At 35.0% G+C, this 19,837-nt stretch overlaps 1 protein-coding gene across 2 annotated transcripts; it reads right to left on the bottom strand.

Moving 5' to 3' along the window:
- Nucleotides 1-6,445: 6,445 nt before the first annotated feature.
- LOC112515550 (nucleolar protein 6) lies at nucleotides 6,446-18,981 on the bottom strand. Of its 2 annotated transcripts, XM_025122436.1 has the most exons (27): nucleotides 18,809-18,981; nucleotides 18,571-18,732; nucleotides 17,261-17,426; nucleotides 17,028-17,144; nucleotides 16,759-16,889; nucleotides 16,510-16,669; nucleotides 15,371-15,438; nucleotides 14,884-14,982; nucleotides 14,579-14,694; nucleotides 14,180-14,354; nucleotides 13,984-14,091; nucleotides 13,175-13,250; nucleotides 12,948-13,091; nucleotides 12,710-12,820; nucleotides 12,271-12,383; nucleotides 12,104-12,186; nucleotides 11,912-12,036; nucleotides 11,691-11,811; nucleotides 11,330-11,467; nucleotides 10,362-10,458; nucleotides 10,158-10,283; nucleotides 8,344-8,436; nucleotides 8,148-8,253; nucleotides 7,438-7,580; nucleotides 7,276-7,362; nucleotides 6,667-6,806; nucleotides 6,446-6,563 (listed from the first exon to the last, which is right to left on the bottom strand). In XM_025122436.1, exons 1-26 carry the CDS (start codon nucleotides 18,965-18,967, stop codon nucleotides 6,687-6,689), a joined length of 3,144 nt encoding a protein of 1,047 aa, XP_024978204.1. In that variant the 5' UTR covers nucleotides 18,968-18,981; the 3' UTR covers nucleotides 6,446-6,563; nucleotides 6,667-6,686. The 2 variants fall into 2 exon arrangements, with proteins under 2 accessions (XP_024978204.1, XP_024978203.1); XM_025122435.1 differs by having other exon boundaries at nucleotides 6,446-6,806.
- Nucleotides 18,982-19,837: the final 856 nt, after the last annotated feature.

Below are 19,837 nucleotides of genomic sequence, written 5' to 3'. Positions count from 1 at the left end.
AAAGATAATAACTAAATATTATGTTAGAACACAATAATTATTCTAATTATATTTTAGATTTTATATTTAAAATAAGAATTTTATCATATATTTGATTATATTTATCTACAGTTAGTTACACGAATTCAAATATGTAGCTTAATAAGTTGTACTTACGCACAATTTACTTGTAATCTTGAATTTTAAGTAATATGCATCAATAAACAGTACTTCATCTATAAAATATTATTTTTAAGAGTTTTTATCAAATGCTTTATAATATAATGTGTGTGTGTATATATATATATATATATATATATGGTTACGTTCTTTTAAGAACTATGCAATTTGTGAGATCCAATATAAACCACAAATCTAAATTAGGAAGTTAATAATTTTGGTAAACTTGAATCAAAAAATTTAGTAAATATTATTACGGATATTTTATAAATTTTCTCTCTTCTTTCATTAACAAAATAATTTAAAAAAATAAAATAAACCTGACAAATAACCTAACACATTGTGAAAACTAGCTAACCTAACCACAAAGGTGGTGTCTGATATTTTTGAGTTTGGCTCCAAAGATTAAAGTACCAGGAGGTCCTAGATTCAAATCCAAAAAGGAATAAAAATCCCCCTGTAGCCACGGAGGTTCAAATGCGGTAATTCCAGACTATCTGTAAAGCAGGTGGTCGCTTTGGGATTAGTCGGTTAGCATAACGGGTTGGATATTCAGGTTTGTGATTACAAGTAAACACAATATGAACACAACATGAAGACAAAAAAACCCAAAATTAAAAAACCAAAAACACTATAGATCACTAAAAAAAATTATAAGGACTTTAGAATACATATTGTGAACAAAATCAATAATCAAGTTTGAACACCCGTCAAGTATCTCCAGTAAACTTAAAACCAAAAATCATAGCATCATGATGTGAACCACTATCGAATATATTGTTACAATTAGACATTGTGACTACCAACTTTTTACACATTATGATCACCTTATGAATACAATGTGATACAACGACATCAAAAACAAAAAAAACCAAAAAACTAAAGATCCCTAGAAGTATTGTGTATGAACTTGGATACACGTTGTGATCATCTATCTTTTACACATTGTAACCACCTTGTAAACACAATGTGACACAAAGACACTAAGGGGCTGTTTACTAAACATTTACGAGGTAAGTGCTTACCGATAAACTTAACACTATCATTTACTTACCGGATAAGATTTTAGTCCACCAAAACGATATCATATGCAACAATTTACCCCGTAAACGCTTACCATGGTAAAAATCGTCGTCCTCACTTACCGGGTAAGACTCTTGTTCCTTGTCTCACTTTTACCGGGTAAGATTCTTGATCCTTACCATATTCATCCAGTAAGGTAATATGACTTGGTATTCACTTACCTAAGTAAGCATTTAGTAAACAACCCCTAAATATTGTTAGTTGGTAGTTGTAACCTGTTAGTCGGTAAACAAACCATAATTAGGTTTATAGTGTTAGCTAATAGCTATAGTTATTTTTTCTTTATAAGCGAGTCATGAATTAACAAGACAATAGAGGTGGCCAAAAATAGGTCCCGGGTCGGGCCATAACCGGTTACGGCCGGTCTCGATCAAGACAAAAATGTTCCATAACCGGTCCCTCCATAACCGGTCCCGGTTCCGGTGAAATCCTCCATAACCGGTCAAGCTTACCGGTAACCGGTTAAGCCGTCCGGTCCCGGTCCCGGTCCCATAACCGGTTACGACCGGTCCTTTGCAAAAAAAAATATTTTTTTTCTTCAAATTTTTGGTAATTAATAAATTTATATACATATATATATATATATATATATATATATATATATAACAAAATATATTTTTAAACGTATTTATTTTTAATATGTTTGTAATATGTTTTATATAAATACGTTTAAAAATATGTTTTGTTATATATATATATATATATATATATATATATATATATATACACGTTGACTTTTGTTGACCGGGCCGGGCCGGTCCTATAACCGGTTACATAACCGGTTCCGGTCTTAACGGGTCTCGGTCCTAAAAAACGTTAAAATCCATAACCGGTTCATAACCGGCGGTCCACAACCGGTCCATACCGGTCCCTCTCCGGTCCCGGTTACGGACCGAGCCGGGTCCATTTGGCCATCTCTACAAGACAATACCCCAAATATTCTGGGGCCAAAGAGGTCGAGCCATTTAAGAGTTAAATGCTCCAACAACCAGCCCAAATGGAAACCACTTGATGGCCCAACCTGTGACTCGAGAGATATTTGGTTGGTTTTTCGTTAAATAGGTAAAACAGTCTGTGTGAATTAATTTGCTTTTATAGATATAAAATGTTTTTGTCTGAACGAGTTTTTAATGAACTAAAGAAGCGTGTTTTTAATTAGAAGGGACGTGTATGTAAAAAGTTTACGATCTACATAAAACTATATAAGAAGTTTCTTGAATAAACTATTTTATATATCATTAAACAACTGTTAAAGAAAAGAGTCATGACTGACTTAGGGGCGCTGTTTGACAGTTGCTGAATGGTTTGGTGCAGAATGATTAGGGGTGGTTTGTTTATCTCTTAATAGTTTCATTAAGAGGCAATCTCTGAATCGTTAAGAGATGAATATTGTTTGGCAAAAAAAAAAATCTTCCTCTTAATGGTTCTAAAACCCTCTGAATGATTTTGTATCTTGGGTCTCTCTTAACCATTAAGAGCCCTAACTTCATTGTAAACAATTACCAAAAATATTATATTTCTTTTTGCACTATATCATGAGAGCCTCTTACTCATTCTGATCACTTAATGATTTTGCACAAAACCATTCAACAACTGTCAGACAACCCTTTTAAGTGATCAAAATGATTAAGAGGCTCTCATGATATAGTGTAAAATAAAATATAATTATTCGATTATTGTTTACAATGAAATTAATATGCTGAATTAAGATGCTGAATGGTAAATGGAGACTTTTTATTTACCAACTAATGTTCACCTTTTCACAAGATTCAGATAAATGCTCCTACTGAAACATAAGCTTGAGTGCATTAATTAAGTTGCTAACTATCGGACCCTCACTTTCCGTTGGACTACAGTCTACATATATAAATAGAAAGATCTCGAACTTTTGGCGCCAGAAGCACATCCATTTATGCGTGTTTCAGAGACAGAAAGATGAGAGAGGATCATCATGATATTCAAACACCGAAGAAAGACCATTTACCAGTTTCCTCCAATCGCAAGGCTAAACCGATTAATGATCCGTCGAAGAAGCTACATCAGCAGCAGCAACAAAAGGTCAAATCAAACAATCTCTTAATAAGTACAAATGTTCAATGTTCTTAATCACAGATCATCATGTTTTGTATAGACGCGTGTATTAAATGGAGGATTCTATTGAATTTTTATAACAGAGCATCAAAAAGAACTTGAGTTCTGTCTTCACTCCCATTACTGAGGTCGATGCCGTATCGGAGGAGTCGATCGAGAAGATCTCGTCAATCTCAAAATCTGTCGACGCTGATGAGTCCACGTCCACCGTAGAGGTACTTTGAATCCTTATGTCCTTGTTTTGGTTTTAAACTCATCGTGCGTATTTGATCGTATCATTTCTTTTCTGTTATCCGTTATTTGATTTTTTTGATGCACAGATCAGCGAATCGAGCTTAAATTCCAATCAAATTCTGGTTTCTGACAATGTCGGTGTGCATCAACATCCAGAAGAGTCGATTGGAATCTCTCCAATCTCAGAGGCTTTTGTTTTTGACAAAGATCAATCCAGCAAATCCATCGAGGTATACTTGTCAATCCAATTTACACTTCTCATCATTGAATAGAATTTGAGAGTTGTCGACAGGTGCAGCGATAGGGACGTTGACTCACTCCATATTCGATAAGTTGCAAAATAAACACGCACATTTAAGTTAGAAAGGGGAAAGTTAAAGAGTATAATTTATTGTTTGCTTCTTAGAATGAGCGATTAGCAATTATTCCTTATAAACAGTCTTTTTCTATTGCAATTTAATGCTTTTGAAGGTGATCTAATTCAAAAACAGTTGTTTTAACACTTGTTGACTATACAAACTTAACATTTATGGTTGCTTATTCTTCGGATTAGGTATTTTTCCTGCTATAAAGTTGTTATAAACTTACATTTCGACAGCCACTGTATCTTAAAGAAATTGAAGTAGTTCATCACATGAATGCTATGTGATACACAACTTAAAATAACATTGGCTAGTAATTACCTTTTGTTGTGTACTCGTATTTTGTTTCTATAACATCTCGTTGTGTAGTAATCTAGATTTACTTTTGAATGTTTCAGAGCTACATCATGTCTTTGAATAAATTTGTTTCACCATCATCATCTATTACGGTTGGTTCACTAGAAGTGACTCCATTTTCACCCTTGTCGATTGCTGAAACGACTACCCTGTCATCCATGTCGACTGTTGAAATGACTCCGTCATCATCCCCAATACCTGTTGAACCTGCTGCGGCTTTCGTTACAAAAGAAGAGACGGATTCATTTAATCCTGGATCATTGGTAAAGCATCTAAGGAAATCCATGTCTCAGGTTTTGCATTCAGCTGATATCGATCCACGGTATAAGAAGCTTCTAGATGCATTGGTTATGATGGTGATTGAAGAGTTCTTTAGTTTTCATGAAGAGAAGGACATGATTATGGAGCTGTTTTCGAAGAAGGTAAAGACTTTGCTGGTGAGTTTTGTTGTATGTATTCTTCTTGTGTTTTCTGGTTTCATCCTTTTTTCAGATGTTAACAGCTCTTATAATGGCCCTCCACCAACTTAAAACTTTGACTTGTGAAAAACCAGGTCATAATAGAAGGTTGGATACCATGCTTTAAGGACTTGTACCATGCCAAGTGAAAAATAATTCTGGGTACAATTTATGTTGCAAAAGAAATGTATTTTGTAATAAAAGTTTGGATATTATGTTTCAAGAGATATATCACACAATAAATATTTGAATGCAATTAAACTTCTGGAGGATAAAAGTTAGGTAAGAACATGTATAAAGAACCTTAGTATACATTTGTCTACTTTTAACTATCTTTATTTATCATTTTTTATCATCATGATCGAAATTTTGACATTCATGTATATGAAATGACTAGAAGAGTACCCGTGCATTGCAGCGAGATAAATCTGCGTTTTAAGATTTAGTTTTTATTTTTTGTCTCTATTAATATAATACGATTTTATGTGGTTTTGAGAAAGCGATAATGTTTTTATTTTTGAATGAAATATAAATTTGAAAATAGCATAAAAAATAAATAAATAAAACCGATATTAGTATTAAATTAACAATTTAATTCAATTTTTTTATTATAATTTAATTATGGTCTAATAACAAAGTAATTTATTTTTGGTTTAATAATATAATTTTTATAAAAGATAATAATTAAACATTTTGTTATAAAATCAATAATTATCTTAATTATATTTTTAGATTTTCTATATTTAAAATATATATTTATCATGTATTTGATTATGTTTATCTATAGTTAGTTATACGAATTTTAAAATAAAGTTTTAATAAGTTGTACTTATGCAAAATCACTTGTAATCTTGAATTCTAAGTAATATGCACCAATAAACAGTACTTCATGCATAAAAATTGGTTTTTAAGAGTTTTTGTCATGCTTTATAATATAGTATTAGATTAAATATGTGTAAAAGTTCGTGAAAGTGAATGAAAATGAAAATAAATGTGAAGAAAAAGCTAGATGAATATAATTGAAGGCAAACAAAGTTAGATAAAAAAAGTGACTCATCCAAAAATTAAAAAGTACACTTATCATTCTCACCATAACTGTTATTCTCATTTGATCCTAAATCATGATTTATATATTTATGTTGTACAAGTGTAAATGTTATTTTATTTGTATAACAATTAACACAAGCTATTTAGCTTTACATCTTCTCGATGCTAAGCAAAAATATGGAATTTGGCATTGATACATCATGGGGTATTTATAAAACACTTACCGTCTTTACCAGATAACTAAACACTTATTCACTTATATTAGGTAAGAAACGCTTACCCAATAAGAAAAGATTATCTGACTCTTAGCCATTTAACGCGTACTAGGTAAGTGGCATTTATACTAGTTTAAAACAAGAATAATTAAGTGGTCAGAATGATTAAGTGGCCCTCATGATATAATGCAAAATGAAATATAATTGTTCAGTAATTGTGTACAATGAAATTAGAGCTCTTAATGGTTAAGGGAGATCCATGATACAAAATCATTCAGATTATTTTAGAACCATTAAGAGACATACTTTTTTTTGTCAAACAAGATTCACCTCTTAACGATTCAAAGATTACCTCTTAATGGAACTATTAAGCTATAAACAAACAACCCTGAGAATCTTACAAGGTAAATGAGGATGATTTTTTTATCTGGCAATTTTACTTGTGTTAGTGAAAAAGACCCCTAAAACTTGGCATGAAACCGAACAAACATAATTTCAACATTACTTATAATTGTCGTGTTCCTAGACGTAAAATTTCCTAAAAACCGCCTCAAAACCTGGAATACAAAAAAAATTTACAGATCAATAAATAAAAGTCTTAAGCTTTTCCCCTTCAACACTTCAAAACTGGGGTAGCGTAGGCAGTAGAAATGGTACAACATTGAATGGGTAGTATTCTCTTAATCTGCAAGCCTTGGCGCCTTCAGCAAATAAATGCTCTTCACAAATCCTTTTCCAACTTCACCCACATCTCTCAAAGTAATCTTCACGTTTTTCTTTACATCTTCTCGTCTCCTTTTCTATAAAAACAATCATAATTAATCCACAAATTCACGAGACTTGATGCTGCAAAACTGTTTCTAAAAAGCGACAATTTATAAGCCTCGGTTCAGAGACCCTGCTTTCCAAGTGTAACCCATGCATACGTAATATTTACTCCTTGATAGAATGTATTGTTGTGTATGCAAGGCCTACAGACTTTTAAGGCTATATCTGACAATCTGGCTGATAAGCTAGCTAGCTAGCGCACAAAGTAGTCATGTTTTGTAAAAACTAACTGATAAGCTTGATGACAATGTAAAATAACCCAAAATGGCATGTTAAAATTTTAATTGGAAAAATATAAGGGGCATAATCCGGAAAAAGTAGAAAAAGCTCCCGGAGCTTATCGAAATGTTTCAAAAAGCTAGCTTATGTCAAACAAAACGGAATTATTTCAATAAGCCCAACAAAATGAGTAAGCCTGTTGTTGGGTAAAAGATTCAATACCTTCAAGTTCTCTTTTTCCCATGTAAGTCCAATTGCATCACCTCCTAAAGAATCATACCACAACTTGAACCTGTTGGGATAAGCATTCTGCAACGGCAATGGTGAAATGATTAGTTATTAGCATGAACTAAAGAAGATGATGCCGGAAATCTGTCTATTTACCTCCAAACGTTTAACATAGCACATCAATGGATCGAAGTTGATATATAACTGATCTTCAAGATCCTTTCTGGTACCAGTGACACCATTAGGCAACAAAAAAGGATGAAAAATCTTGCTTGCATTTCCCTGTGCCACAAGCTTCCCTGTGCAGTACATGCGTCTGGTAAGAACTCCTTGTGTTGCATATTTCACGAGACTTAAATTCTTGATAAAACCAAAGAGTCATTGGCCCAACAGTATCTGGGTTACCGGTAGAGCCCGACCTCCCTGGAGGTCAAGGTTCAAGCTCACCAAGTGAGGAGTGTGTGAGTTTTGCCATATATAAACATATTCTTCAAATTTATATATATATGTATATGTATATATATTTATAGACTCCGGTTCAAATGAAAACCACATATATTTTAAGAACCAGGGAACTAATTTTTTAGTGTATATTCATTGTTGAATATGCTCATTGACATTATAGGAATACAAGTTAATATATTCATCAATGAATATATAGTATATACTTATTAATGAACATACTCATTGATAGTATACACATTTTGATAAATTTATAGTGTACATTTATCGATGAATATATGCTACAAAAGTAGTTCACCCTGTTCCCAAAACATCTGTGGTTCACACATGAACCTTCCACTATATGTACATATAATCTTAATAAGACCTTTACGGGTGGGTACATGGGGAGAGAGTTATTATACCATGATTGAGTTCAGATGGGAAGAGAAGACGTTGAGGGTAAGAGAGTTTGTCTCTATGAAGAAGAATGACAGCATCATAGTTGTTCAATGGGGTTCGAAAAATGCACTACAAATCATAGTATGATTGTCAATGAATAACAAAATCAATAAGTCGTGGTAAATAATTCAAAAGAATAAGTAAATCAGTCAAACTCACCTCCCATCCATAAGAATCTAGCTGACCTTGCATAATGAGTTTAGTCAGCAAGTTTGAACTGCTTCTAGCATAGACTGCCAACCTTTTGACCTCCTATCACATGAAAGTTAAAAATGCAGATAACTGATTAGAAGGGTACTTAAAACGAGCACCCACCTTAGTCTAGCCGAAAAGAAGGTGGACATCCTTGCAGAATGAGTGGGAGGTCAAAGGTTCGACTCTGAGAGCACCCACCTGCTCCTTGGACAAACGATTTATTCCCCCCATGACGGAGGGTGGGGTCACACCCTTTGCATAGGGTACTTCTTCACGAAAACAGCCGTTGTACTCTTTAAAGTAGAGGTCAGGTCTGTATGCGTCTCCACCCTTCCCCCAAAGAAAACCCCGACCGTTGAGTGGGATTTACGGTGGGACAGTTTTTTTTTGTTGGGTTTTATTCTCAAAACTAGAATGAAACCTATATATGTAAGCATGTTGCAAAATAAACAAATTCCTTCAACAATAATCCTGTGGTTGGTATTCCTAATAATAAGACGGTCCAATGTTTGCATGGGTAAACAAACCCGTTTATTAGGACTTTATGAAGTATATAATATTTATATATAGCAAATGAACTCACACACCCTCCTCACTTTTGGTGAGGTTTGAACCCCTAACTTCCTAGAAGGCTGGGCTCTACAGGTAACTCGGATACTGCTACACTAAAGGCCTGTGGTTCGTCTATTAGGAAAGAACTTCCATGAAGATTGTGTAGAATGCGATTACTGGCTTTAGAGATAGTAAAAGCCTCTTAATGTGGGTGGGATGCTCTAAAGATATTTAATTAGACAAACTAAACCAACTCAACCAAGCCAATATATCCCACAAGGGAGGGTAAGGTGTATGCAGCCTTTTCTCTACCCCAAGGTGTAGAGAGTTGCTTCCGTGAAAACCCGTGCTTGCAAAAAAGTTCCATAAGAAGTTTTTGTGAAGAGTTTTTTGGGAGTGTCCCTAGTGAGAAGTTTGAAGAGTTGATGAAAAGCTTGAGACAAACTTGGGAAAAGAAGAAAGGCATGGAAAAGTAGAGCAAGTGTGCACAGTAAACAACATGAAAAAAGATTAAAACAAGTAGGAGCATTCAAAAATAAGAGAGGAAGTACAAAACAACTAAAAACCTAACAAGTGCATTAAAAGACCCTTTCAAWCCCCCCCCCCCCGGTACAAAAGCTACTCACCACCACAAGGGCTCCCTTCCTATCCTAGGACTTCGATACCTAGTTGTCTCCCAACCTACCTGCTACCACACCCACCGCCTCCGACATTTAACTAGACAGACATGTCTAAATGCAGACAACTCAAAAACCAACATAGAATGATCGTAATAACCTACTTCCCACTTTGTAATTTTATATTTCTGACATTTAATTAGACTGACATGTATAAATGTAGATGATTTAAAAACCAACATAGAATAATTGCAAACAACTTACTTCTCAAATTAGTCCATGTATTTTTTGTTTTGCAAGTCGGGAGGCTTCACTGGAACAGTTGTTATTCCCTTTGGGATAGAGGCAAGGTCTGTGTATACCCCCCTCCCTGACCGTATGTCTATGATGGATATGTGGGTTCGTTTGGTCTATATTTTAGTATATGCAAATACTAAATTAATGGAAAGAAGATGAGAGTTACGTGTATAAGCGGACCAACGAAGTGTATCCATTTACCAAGAAAATTGAGTTTGATTTTGAATGGTTAAATGCCCATAAAGGCAAAGCTGATTCTTCATAAATAACAATAGATCACACACAACCACATTCGTCAACAGAATTACTCACTGATACGCTTGGAGACGTGCTAGTCCAGGCTTCAGATGCCTTATCATAAGCAGTGGCTAAGTACATGGCAGACGTTACACCTCCTGTCCCTTCTTCATAAGCTTTTCTACTCAAAGTAAATTTTTCCTGTAAATTAGAAAATTGTTGTCTAGTAATTAGTTCTGCCAGAATTAGTCAAGAAACAAGAAAAGTTGTATTGCTTACATCAATTTCCTTTTCATCATCTGGCGTCATATCCTCGTTTATATCAACAATCAAAGGAGTAAATGTCCAGTCATGCTCCGATAGTAGTCTCAAAAACCTGTTTACCAAATCGGGGTAAGATAGCAACAATTGGAGGAAAAGATGCTAGTTTTCTTCTCCTTAAAGAGTAAACATTTGTTTGTAGAGCTAACCAACTTTTTGTCAAAGATGAATGTCATAAAATAATCCCTTGAACCGTTTTAGAAGCAGCCCAAAATATATTTTGCAAAAAAGAAAAAATATGAAAGAATCCCAATTCTTGACCAGAAATTTAAGGGATTCGGGTGAAGGATACAAGAGGAGCAACTTTTGTCTTTTTCTTCAAAAAAATAGAGAGATGAAAATTCAGCAATTAGAACCAAACATACCCAATATATCGCACCCGAAAATAGGGTTTAGAGGGTAAGATGTTTGCAGATATTTACCGTCTCAAGAGGTAGAGAGGGTGCTTCCGAGAAGATTTACAAATTAGAAAACCACAAATTAGATCTAAACATTAGAAGTAGAAGTTACATCTTATGTAAGCTAGAGAGAAAGGAGGCAACGCAACAAAACAAATCCTTTAATCCTCAAAACAAATATTATCTTAATTTATATTTTGTATATGTCTTAAGTTACTCCTGTTGATCGCATTGTTGTGCATTAGCTTTTTCCTTTTATATAGTACCTTCATCCTCAAATCAGAGTTCCAACTTGTTTTTCAAATATTTACCATACGAAGTATGAACTACAACAAATGTATTTATTTTATTGTCTTGGTTTTAGACTAATATATAATTATATATTCATATAAGCATCTTGCATCCTTCAATTATTAGAACTCCAGAATACAGGTATGCACATATCATGCACCTATATCATCACATTACAGTTGAAAGCGAAAACAAGAGATATAGATGAAAATCCTTAATTAACAGAAGAGGTAGAACCTTGTAAAACCGGCAATTCGTGAACAAGGAGCAGAAAATGGCAAGGGGTTATGAAAAAGAGATGCAACCACAAGCTCAATTGCCTCCTCCGTGAAAGAAGCTGAGAAGAGATGTGCAGCAACCCATCGTTTTGCCAATCTTCAAGGGAAACAAGAAAGGTAAAGGTTAGATTCTTGCCTCTTCATTCTTTGTCTATAGAGGGGGGATGTCTATAGACTCGATTGTGGTTTACAATTATAGCTTCCATACCTGTTTATCTTTGGGGGGATGAAATAATGAAGAAACTAGTAGATTTAAATATGAAGCAACATGAAATAAACCCCATATAACCAACATTGAAAGTTTAACGATAGATGCTCACTGAACAACTGGGCCATATAATGGATAGCGACCGGAAAGGCCATTAATCATGCTAGAATGCTGACTTCTCAGAAAAAGATGTTTGTCTGTAGGGGAAACCCTTTTTACTTGGTAACTATCAGCTGCAATAGAAGGAAATAAAATCATTCAGTACTGGAACATATCTATGTTACTAGCAAGTTGTTCATTGGTTTCCAAACGTATTAAAAAGCTTTTTCTTACGTTGTCCATTTAACAAGTCGAGGCCTCTCTCATGCAAAATTTTCAAGCGGAACACATATCCGTTCAAGAAAACATCCACACCTTCCTCTGACGGACAATATTTCATCCCGTAATCCTTCTGAAGGCTATTATTACAACACGATTAGAAACACCGTCCACATCATACTAAAGAACACAATATTATCAGCTCACCATTCTCCAATTCTTAGCAGAAAAGCAGATTTAGTTTTCTCAATTGCTAGATCATCCATCGGCCAGTTCCCCGAACCTTCCAACTACATTATACAGAAGAATCAGGTTCATAAAATGCTGCAAGTAGTAACAATCGGTAATTTCAAGAAAGTCAGCAGCTAGCATGCCTGAATCATAATTTCCAGCGGCTGTATACAGGTTGGTCTGATTCTATTTCCAACTTTAGTTCCATTAGCACAGGGATGAGGTCTTGGAGGAAAGACAGATGTGTGTCGGAAAGCTGTAGATATCCATAAGAATGGTACATAAGAAATAGAAAGTGACCTGACGACTTCTGCTAAAAAGTATGCCATGCTTAAGCAACAAGATAAAACATAGATCCAACAAATCCAACATTAATAAACATTCAGGATGTCATCTTTTATAAGCCACAACTAGAATTACAATTCTACTATAAGCAGCACTACCAAGAAAAATTTGGTCACACTGATATACCTAAATGATTAATCAATTGTATGCAAGTGGTTTCGATATTTGGTATCTCTATAAGATGACAATCAACTACAAACAAACGAACTTGTCAATAGAGGGTAGCTGAGAGTAAACCTGAGTCCAGAGGCTGTACACTGGAGACTCCCAAAGGAACGTCACTGAGAAGACGTAAACGCTTAGACAGAGTACCAAAACTTTCGAGCAAACTTCCATCAGAAGCCAGATCTGTATCACATGATGAATTTCGAAGTGTGTGACTCCTAAATCTTACAGAAATTGCAAGTACGTAATATACATCTTTAAAAGGACAAAATGACACAAGTGACTTAAAGTTAGCAGCCATCGACATTACCTCCACCATCATGAACCAATGAAAAATCAAGTTGATCAACAGCATGCATGATAGTTTCCTCTGCCAATGATAGATGCCGCTTAAGCACATACTCAGTGACCCATTTTATAATAAGATATCTCTTTGCAGGCTTGCATTCCCAAACTATCAAAGAAATGAAATGAAAAATCAATTACAGAAGACAAGCAAGCTTAAAAAGAGAGAGCAATTGCAAGGACATTACTTACAAACACATTCCCTGGTACCACTTTTAAATTGGTACAACTCTGCCTTGTTTCCCCAAAACTTTCGGAACTTCAGACCCTGTAGGAGAAGGTTACTACAATTAGTGTGTGTATTAATAGACACACATTCATAAGACTAGAAGTGTACCCGTGAAATACAGCACAATACATCTTGATTCAGAATCAAAGAACGTGAAAGTCAAAGACCTTCCAGCCTAGTGGTAAAGGCTTGGGCATGGCATAGTCATGAACCCGAGTTCGAGACCTGGGAGGGGAGTGTTGGCGACATTTAAGTGGGGCCATGTTTAGCCTCTAAATTTGCCGGGGATTAGTCGGGCTTTGGCCCAGACACCCTTACCAAAAAAAAAAAAAACGTGAAATCTTGATTCATTCTTCGTTCTATTCTTTGTCCCTCTCGATTTTATTTTATGGTTTTATGTGGTTTAGAAAGAGCAAGAGAGTTTTTGGTTGGGTCTCAATTTTATGGAGTATTATGCAATATTAATAGATCTCAATGCTCATCCTATATTTGAACATGTTTATCAGTTGGTTATTAGTTAGTTTTGTGAACTTCAAACATAAAGATTCAAAAAGTTGCACATATGTAGTAATAAGTTGTAAACTTGAACTTTAAAAGATTTTAAAGAATGAAGGAAATGATAATACAGTAAAGATATTAAAATCAACAAAATAACTTGTAACCTTGAAATTTAAGATATTTGCATTAGTAAACGGTACCGATGCTTAGTAAGTTGTTTTCAAGAGTTTTTGCCAAATGTTTTATAATATAATAAAGATAAGCATACAAGTACCTCTTCTTTATTCCCAAAAAAGGGACCCCTCGTATACTCGTCAAAGGCTTCTGGCAAGTTGACAGAAACTCCAACCATTAGTGGCTCTTTGTCGAGCACTGTCAGACCCTAAAATTGTAGAGTAGTCAGTAGTTTGAATGCCTATAAGCCAGTATGATGTCAGTATCAGTATATTCCCCTGCATGAAATCACATACATGATTGATATCGCATGTGGATGTTGCGTTCCCCCAGGTTACACGTACAAACTTTGCTCTGTCTCCTAAGCCTTCCTGAAGCAAAGAATGCACCTTCTTTTCATACAGTCTCCAACACTCATTATCCAAACATAACCCTTGTGCAGAAACTTCAGCCTTCCTCTTCAAGTTCAACCTGGAAAGAAGATGTATAAAAGATAAATTCTATACTCAACAATTCAAACTTGAATAATATGTTGACATGACATATCCTAAAGCCCTCACAGAAACAATTACTGAAAAAACAAGATGCTTAAAAATACAAGTAGTGTTCAATCATAGCCCTACAAGTACCTATTCTTATGAACAACTACATTTGTCGGTACAAAAAAGTAGACTACACAAGTGATGCTGAATTACCTCATGCAATAGTCAAACTTAGCAGGAAAATCAATCTTGGTCATAAATAGCTCAACAAACCCCCCCTCTTTACATTTATCAATACACCTGAGTGCCAAAGCAGCCTCGTCTTGAAGCTGAAATTTAAAATTTTGCAAAAATAAAATAGGATTTCTATACACTATACATATAATATAATTTAAATATGACAATAAGTTGCCCGGGATTCGAACCCAGAACTAGTCGCGGAAAACATTATGGGAATATCTTTTTTGTCTTTAGAGCATATCAAATGAAGATTAGTATGTACGATAAGCCAGAGCTACCTCAATCAAACCACTCTTTGTCATGCGGTATGCTACATTGAAATGAGCTGATAAATCACATATAACTGCCGGAAAATACTGTACATATCTCTTCCTTTCCTGCAACATGAAAGACAATCAGTACAAGCACTCATGTGAGAAAACTATTAAAAGTTGGAAAGCAAACATAAAATTCTACGACGAATAAAAAAAGCAAGCCCATGAGTGCATTGAATTGGGATCCCCACCACATATACTCGAGGAAAACTTGTAATTTCAAGCTGATATAGAGTGAAGTTATTTGTTGCAAGTCTACTCTCCCAACTCAAATATTAAGTGAAATTTGTAACTTCTGATTTTATCATATACTGCTTCCTCTTGAACATCCAATTCTAAATTTCCTTCAGCAAATTTTATCATATATATAAGTAAAAAACCTCAACAAAAATCATACAGAATGTATGCTAAAAAGAATCTCAAGAACATGAGAGAACGGTCAAAACCATACCTCCTTAGACATATCGCTTCCTCCTTGAGGCTTGAAAAATATCCCACTTCCCCATAGCTTAGAGGTGGCTGCAAAACTCCATAACAGAACTTTTAGCAATGTAACTTTTACAGTCATCACAACATATCAGCTTCTGGAAACAAGTCCCATTGGTTACAGAAACTACAAAACTTAAACAATTAACATGAACCATTTAAACTAACATAAAAATATGCATGTCAAATAGTGGGCATACTGCATAATTTAAATTGCAATGAACGCATGCCATCTGGATTTAAACTAATATAGAGCCTCATTATTCCAGCCTATTTAACTCCAATAAAAAAGGTACTGCAAGCACTAGATTATGAATTACAAGCCCAAGTTCAACCAAATTTATTTTGAGTTTTATATACAAGGTAAAACAACATAATTGGTCATCTCTGCGAACAGGAAGAAGAGAATCTCAAAACATAGATAAAAGTCAGAATTGAATGAAGGTTTTTCCATGAAATGGAAGATGAACGAGAAGGTCTTGACATAATTCAAAGTAAAAAGATTGGGGTTACACATGGTGTTGCACATGGATGTTCCAATGTACCCTGAAAAGGAAGTCCATGTAAATCTGTCATGTTTACAAGATTCATCAAACACAAGGTTCCAAAGACACCACACCACACACATGAACACAAATTTGTGGTTTTTCCTTCATTACTAAATGCCTATCTTCTCATCATCCTACCTACAATAGTCCACTTAAAGATCCTGAAACAGAAGAAAGTGTGGACAGCTAACCTGCCCTGAGCGTTTGACTGACCTTGGAGTCTTGGACTGTTGGACATAACCACAGACAACATACCAGACTGATAGACTGGCATAGACGGCAATTTCAACATAATTTAGATACCATGTTTTCAACTAATCAAGAATCTTGACCTCTAACTTTGGTGTCGGATATACTCATATACAATGAGGACAAGTCACTAGAGCATATTAACTATTGCACTTCAAAACTGGAAACAGATCGCCTAAACAATGTAACAGGTTTCACAGCAAAAGAGAAGGTATGATATTGTAGATAGAAATTCACAAGCATAACAAGTGGCTAGCACATGAGATCCAAAAAAGTAACAAAATTTCAGGAAAAAAGATACACATACCCATAAAGTCCAAAGTAAGACGAAAAATCTGCATTGCCGTCATTGTTGTGTTAATGCGAGCTTTACCAGATTCAGAGGCAAGGTATGCCATTATGATTGAGATAAGGTACCCATTTAAGGAGTCACAAGTGTGTAGAGAACTTCTCTGTCGAGCCCACACCTGAATCATCAAAACAAAGCTTAATTTCTTTCACAAAATGATGAGTACAGTGCTTGAACAGTTAAGATTCCAGTGGAAGGTTATCATACTTTCAGCAAAATTAAAGCCTCTCCCAAGGCCTTCCATCCACTAAAAGCCTTTCTGACAAATTCTGCACCATTCTCCATATACATGTCCTCTAACAAACTGTTGTTGTACACAGGGGTAGCTTGAGAAACACCTTAAGAGCACATAAGTTCATAAAGTGAAACAATCGCAAAAGCAAAAAATAAACAAATGTACAAGTCTTTTATAGCAAGATAGTTGGTGGGAAGTCTAAACTATTAATAAGATGTATTCAAATAATAAAAAGTGATACCTTGACTCAAAACATGAAGATTGTTGCGCTCCATATTCAACTTTTGGACATTGAAAAGGGAATCTGCTGTTGGAATCAACCTAATAGCAAACCCTGGAAGCCCAGCAGACTTCACAACTACAATATGTAGAAAACCTTTCAATAAAATATACATATGGTTGCCGGCAATAAACCGTGTTGAAATGACTGAGAAGCTACAAAACAAAAGGAAAATATAAAATCAAGTTACTGACCAGGATATACAACAAGAATAGGTTTCCTGGCCTCGTTCTGAAAGAAGGACCATTCTACTTTTTTTGCTACAGAAGAAGACTCCAAATACTTCTTGATTATGCAGAGATACAGGCATCTTTTGCCATGGTATCGATGATTCAAAAAGTCTTTCTCATGGAAGCACTCCTGCAAAACCCAAATACAGTAGGTTACCTAAAATGTAGAGTCAGATGTAATTTCCAACAGCAGCAACTTTAAAGTATATCCAGTCGGTAAGAACATATGAAGTTGTAGCTATTTGAACTGTTTCTGTAACTTAATTGCCAACTTTTCAAAAATATGCATGCGATTGTATGCTTGAAAGTGGGCAAAATTTGGCAGACTACGCTTTATTTGCCTCTAGTCATTGAGAAGACATTACAGCAGCACTCTTCTATGTAGATGATATTCTAATCACAGGAATAATATAGCTGGCTACATTGATCAAATTACAAACAAATCCTTGAAAGGGGCTTAGCATTGAAAGCATGAAACTGGTCTCACAATCTGAGAATTAACGTTTCCGGAAATCATGTGGCTTTCTTCTTAATCAGATAAGTATCTATTAGACATGCTGAAAGAGGCAAAGCTGTTGGATGTTAAACCCTTGGCACTTCCAATTGTACTTTCATTGCAAAATGGCTGGAGAGCTGTTTAGCCATCATGAGACCATACATTACACTTGTTGCACATTTACTAACCCAATTTCTCAAGGAACCTACTGTTCCTCATGTCCATGCCTTGATTAGAATTCTAAGGCATTGAAAATCTGCACCAAGTCAAAGCATATGTGTATCTTATGTCTTCTCCACAACTCGACGCTTACTGTAATTGTGATTGAAAAACATGCAAATTTTCAAAAAGACCGATCTCACAATGTTGCATACCATTTGGTACCTCCACTAAAACCCTAAAACCGTTTAGTATTTCCTATCTGAACGCCGCATTAGAAGCAACTAGTTAGGAGTTGCATACTTGCATTAGTTATTTTAATGACAGTTATTCCAGTTCCCTAATTCTACAATCTCTATTGATCATTCCCTGTGAATAGTGGGTAAACCTTTGTATGTATCTCGGTTTACATACCGCATCGAATGATCTTTCCCTATCTCTCTTCAACTCAAACTTATGTCATTTCAACAGCAACCTCACCCCCTTTGAATTTTGAAACCAATAAAACAAAGAAACAAAACAATTTAATTTACATGTTCATACTTATTATGCTCTCAAGTACTGTACTAGATAAATAAACATCGCATTAATTAGTATTAGCACTAATAGATAAAACTACCTTCGGCAACCGAACGTAAAGATCAACATTTACATCAGGTTTCACGGCACATTGAAACGAATAACTTCCACCAATTTGAATCGACTTAGGTCGTTTGAACTTGAACTCAACTTTGTCTGCACCGATATCTCTAATAAATTTCGGTGCCAAATCCGCCGTAACCTACCAAATTCACACGAACGAAAAATTAATTTCGAATTATCACTAACTTGGGGTGTAGGGTTTAGGGTTTAAGGACCTTTATATCTTCAGGAATTTTATTGACGCATTCTTTGATAGATGATACAGCATCATCAATGGTTTTAGCAGTTGCAGAGGAGTAATCGAGCTGGACTTCCTTCATTAGCTCTGCGACCTTTAAGTTCATGGTGTCTGTATACTCCTCGGAAGCAGCCATGGTGGAAGGTGGTGACAGAAACGGCAGAGAGAATGAGATTGGCGGGTTGAATAAGGGGTTTAACTGATGTTTATATATTGGGCCTCTTATTGGGTTTATTTATATTAATGCAAATAGAGCCGAGCCCGACCCAAGCCCGAGCCCGAGCCCATAACACTACACAATGTGTACAAATTAGAGTTGTTTACAGGCTGAACAGCTTATTTAGATCTCAGCAGCTCGGTCCACTAGAAAAGCGAGCTCATTTTGAAAACTCTTGAATGCTTCTAGGAGTGTGCAAAACTTGAATGATCTGAAATCCGAATCTGAACCGAAAATTAGGTATTTATGCAAAATCCGAATGCCTCAAAGTCCGAAAACCGACTTTTCGAAGAAAATTTGAGTTTGGGTTGGGTTTGATTTGGTTTTTGGTCATCCGATTCGTCTAAAAATCTGAAATATATATACATAGATATTTTAAGGGTTGGATTCCGGTGAGAAAAGGAAGTTATAGCGAGAAGCACGAAAAAATATTTTCACCCTCGGATCAAACCTAATTCAATGTCAAAACCATTGAGGTGCATCAAAATGTACCGGATCAATTCCCTTTTAGAACGCAATTCATGTGTGGGAATGAGATTAAAAGTGATCAAGAGTTCAGATCTCAATTTATGTTTCTCACTATAATTTTTCTTCTCGCATAATCTTTCGCCTATATTTTAAATACTATATATAACATATTTATTTATCTAATTATCTTTTGAAATTTCTAAAAATTCTAATCGGTCGTGCTCTTTTCAAATTTCTAATCATACTATCGATTTATCAATCCTCTAACTCGATCGAATTCATTTTGAAAATTGATTTATATATATATATATATATATATAT

This window comes from Cynara cardunculus (genome assembly GCF_001531365.2).
Source record: "Cynara cardunculus var. scolymus isolate 2C chromosome LG 7, CcrdV1, whole genome shotgun sequence".
Taxonomy (NCBI): Eukaryota; Viridiplantae; Streptophyta; class Magnoliopsida; order Asterales; family Asteraceae; genus Cynara; species Cynara cardunculus.
This window is presented reverse-complemented; position numbering and strand designations above follow the sequence as displayed.

Bases quoted from the DNA above. Each gene is read 5' to 3' on its own strand.
- LOC112515550 (XM_025122435.1), bottom strand. From the start codon at position 18,967: ATGGCTGCTTCCGAGGAGTATACAGACACCATGAACTTAAAGGTCGCA. The intron at 14,983-15,370 runs GTATGGTTTTGA...TTCATGTTGCAG, and splicing joins GAAGCGATATGTCTAAGGAG to GAAAGGAAGAGATATGTACA. The intron at 12,037-12,103 runs GTGAGCTGATAA...TTGTAATAATAG, and splicing joins CTGCTAAGAATTGGAGAATG to CCTTCAGAAGGATTACGGGA.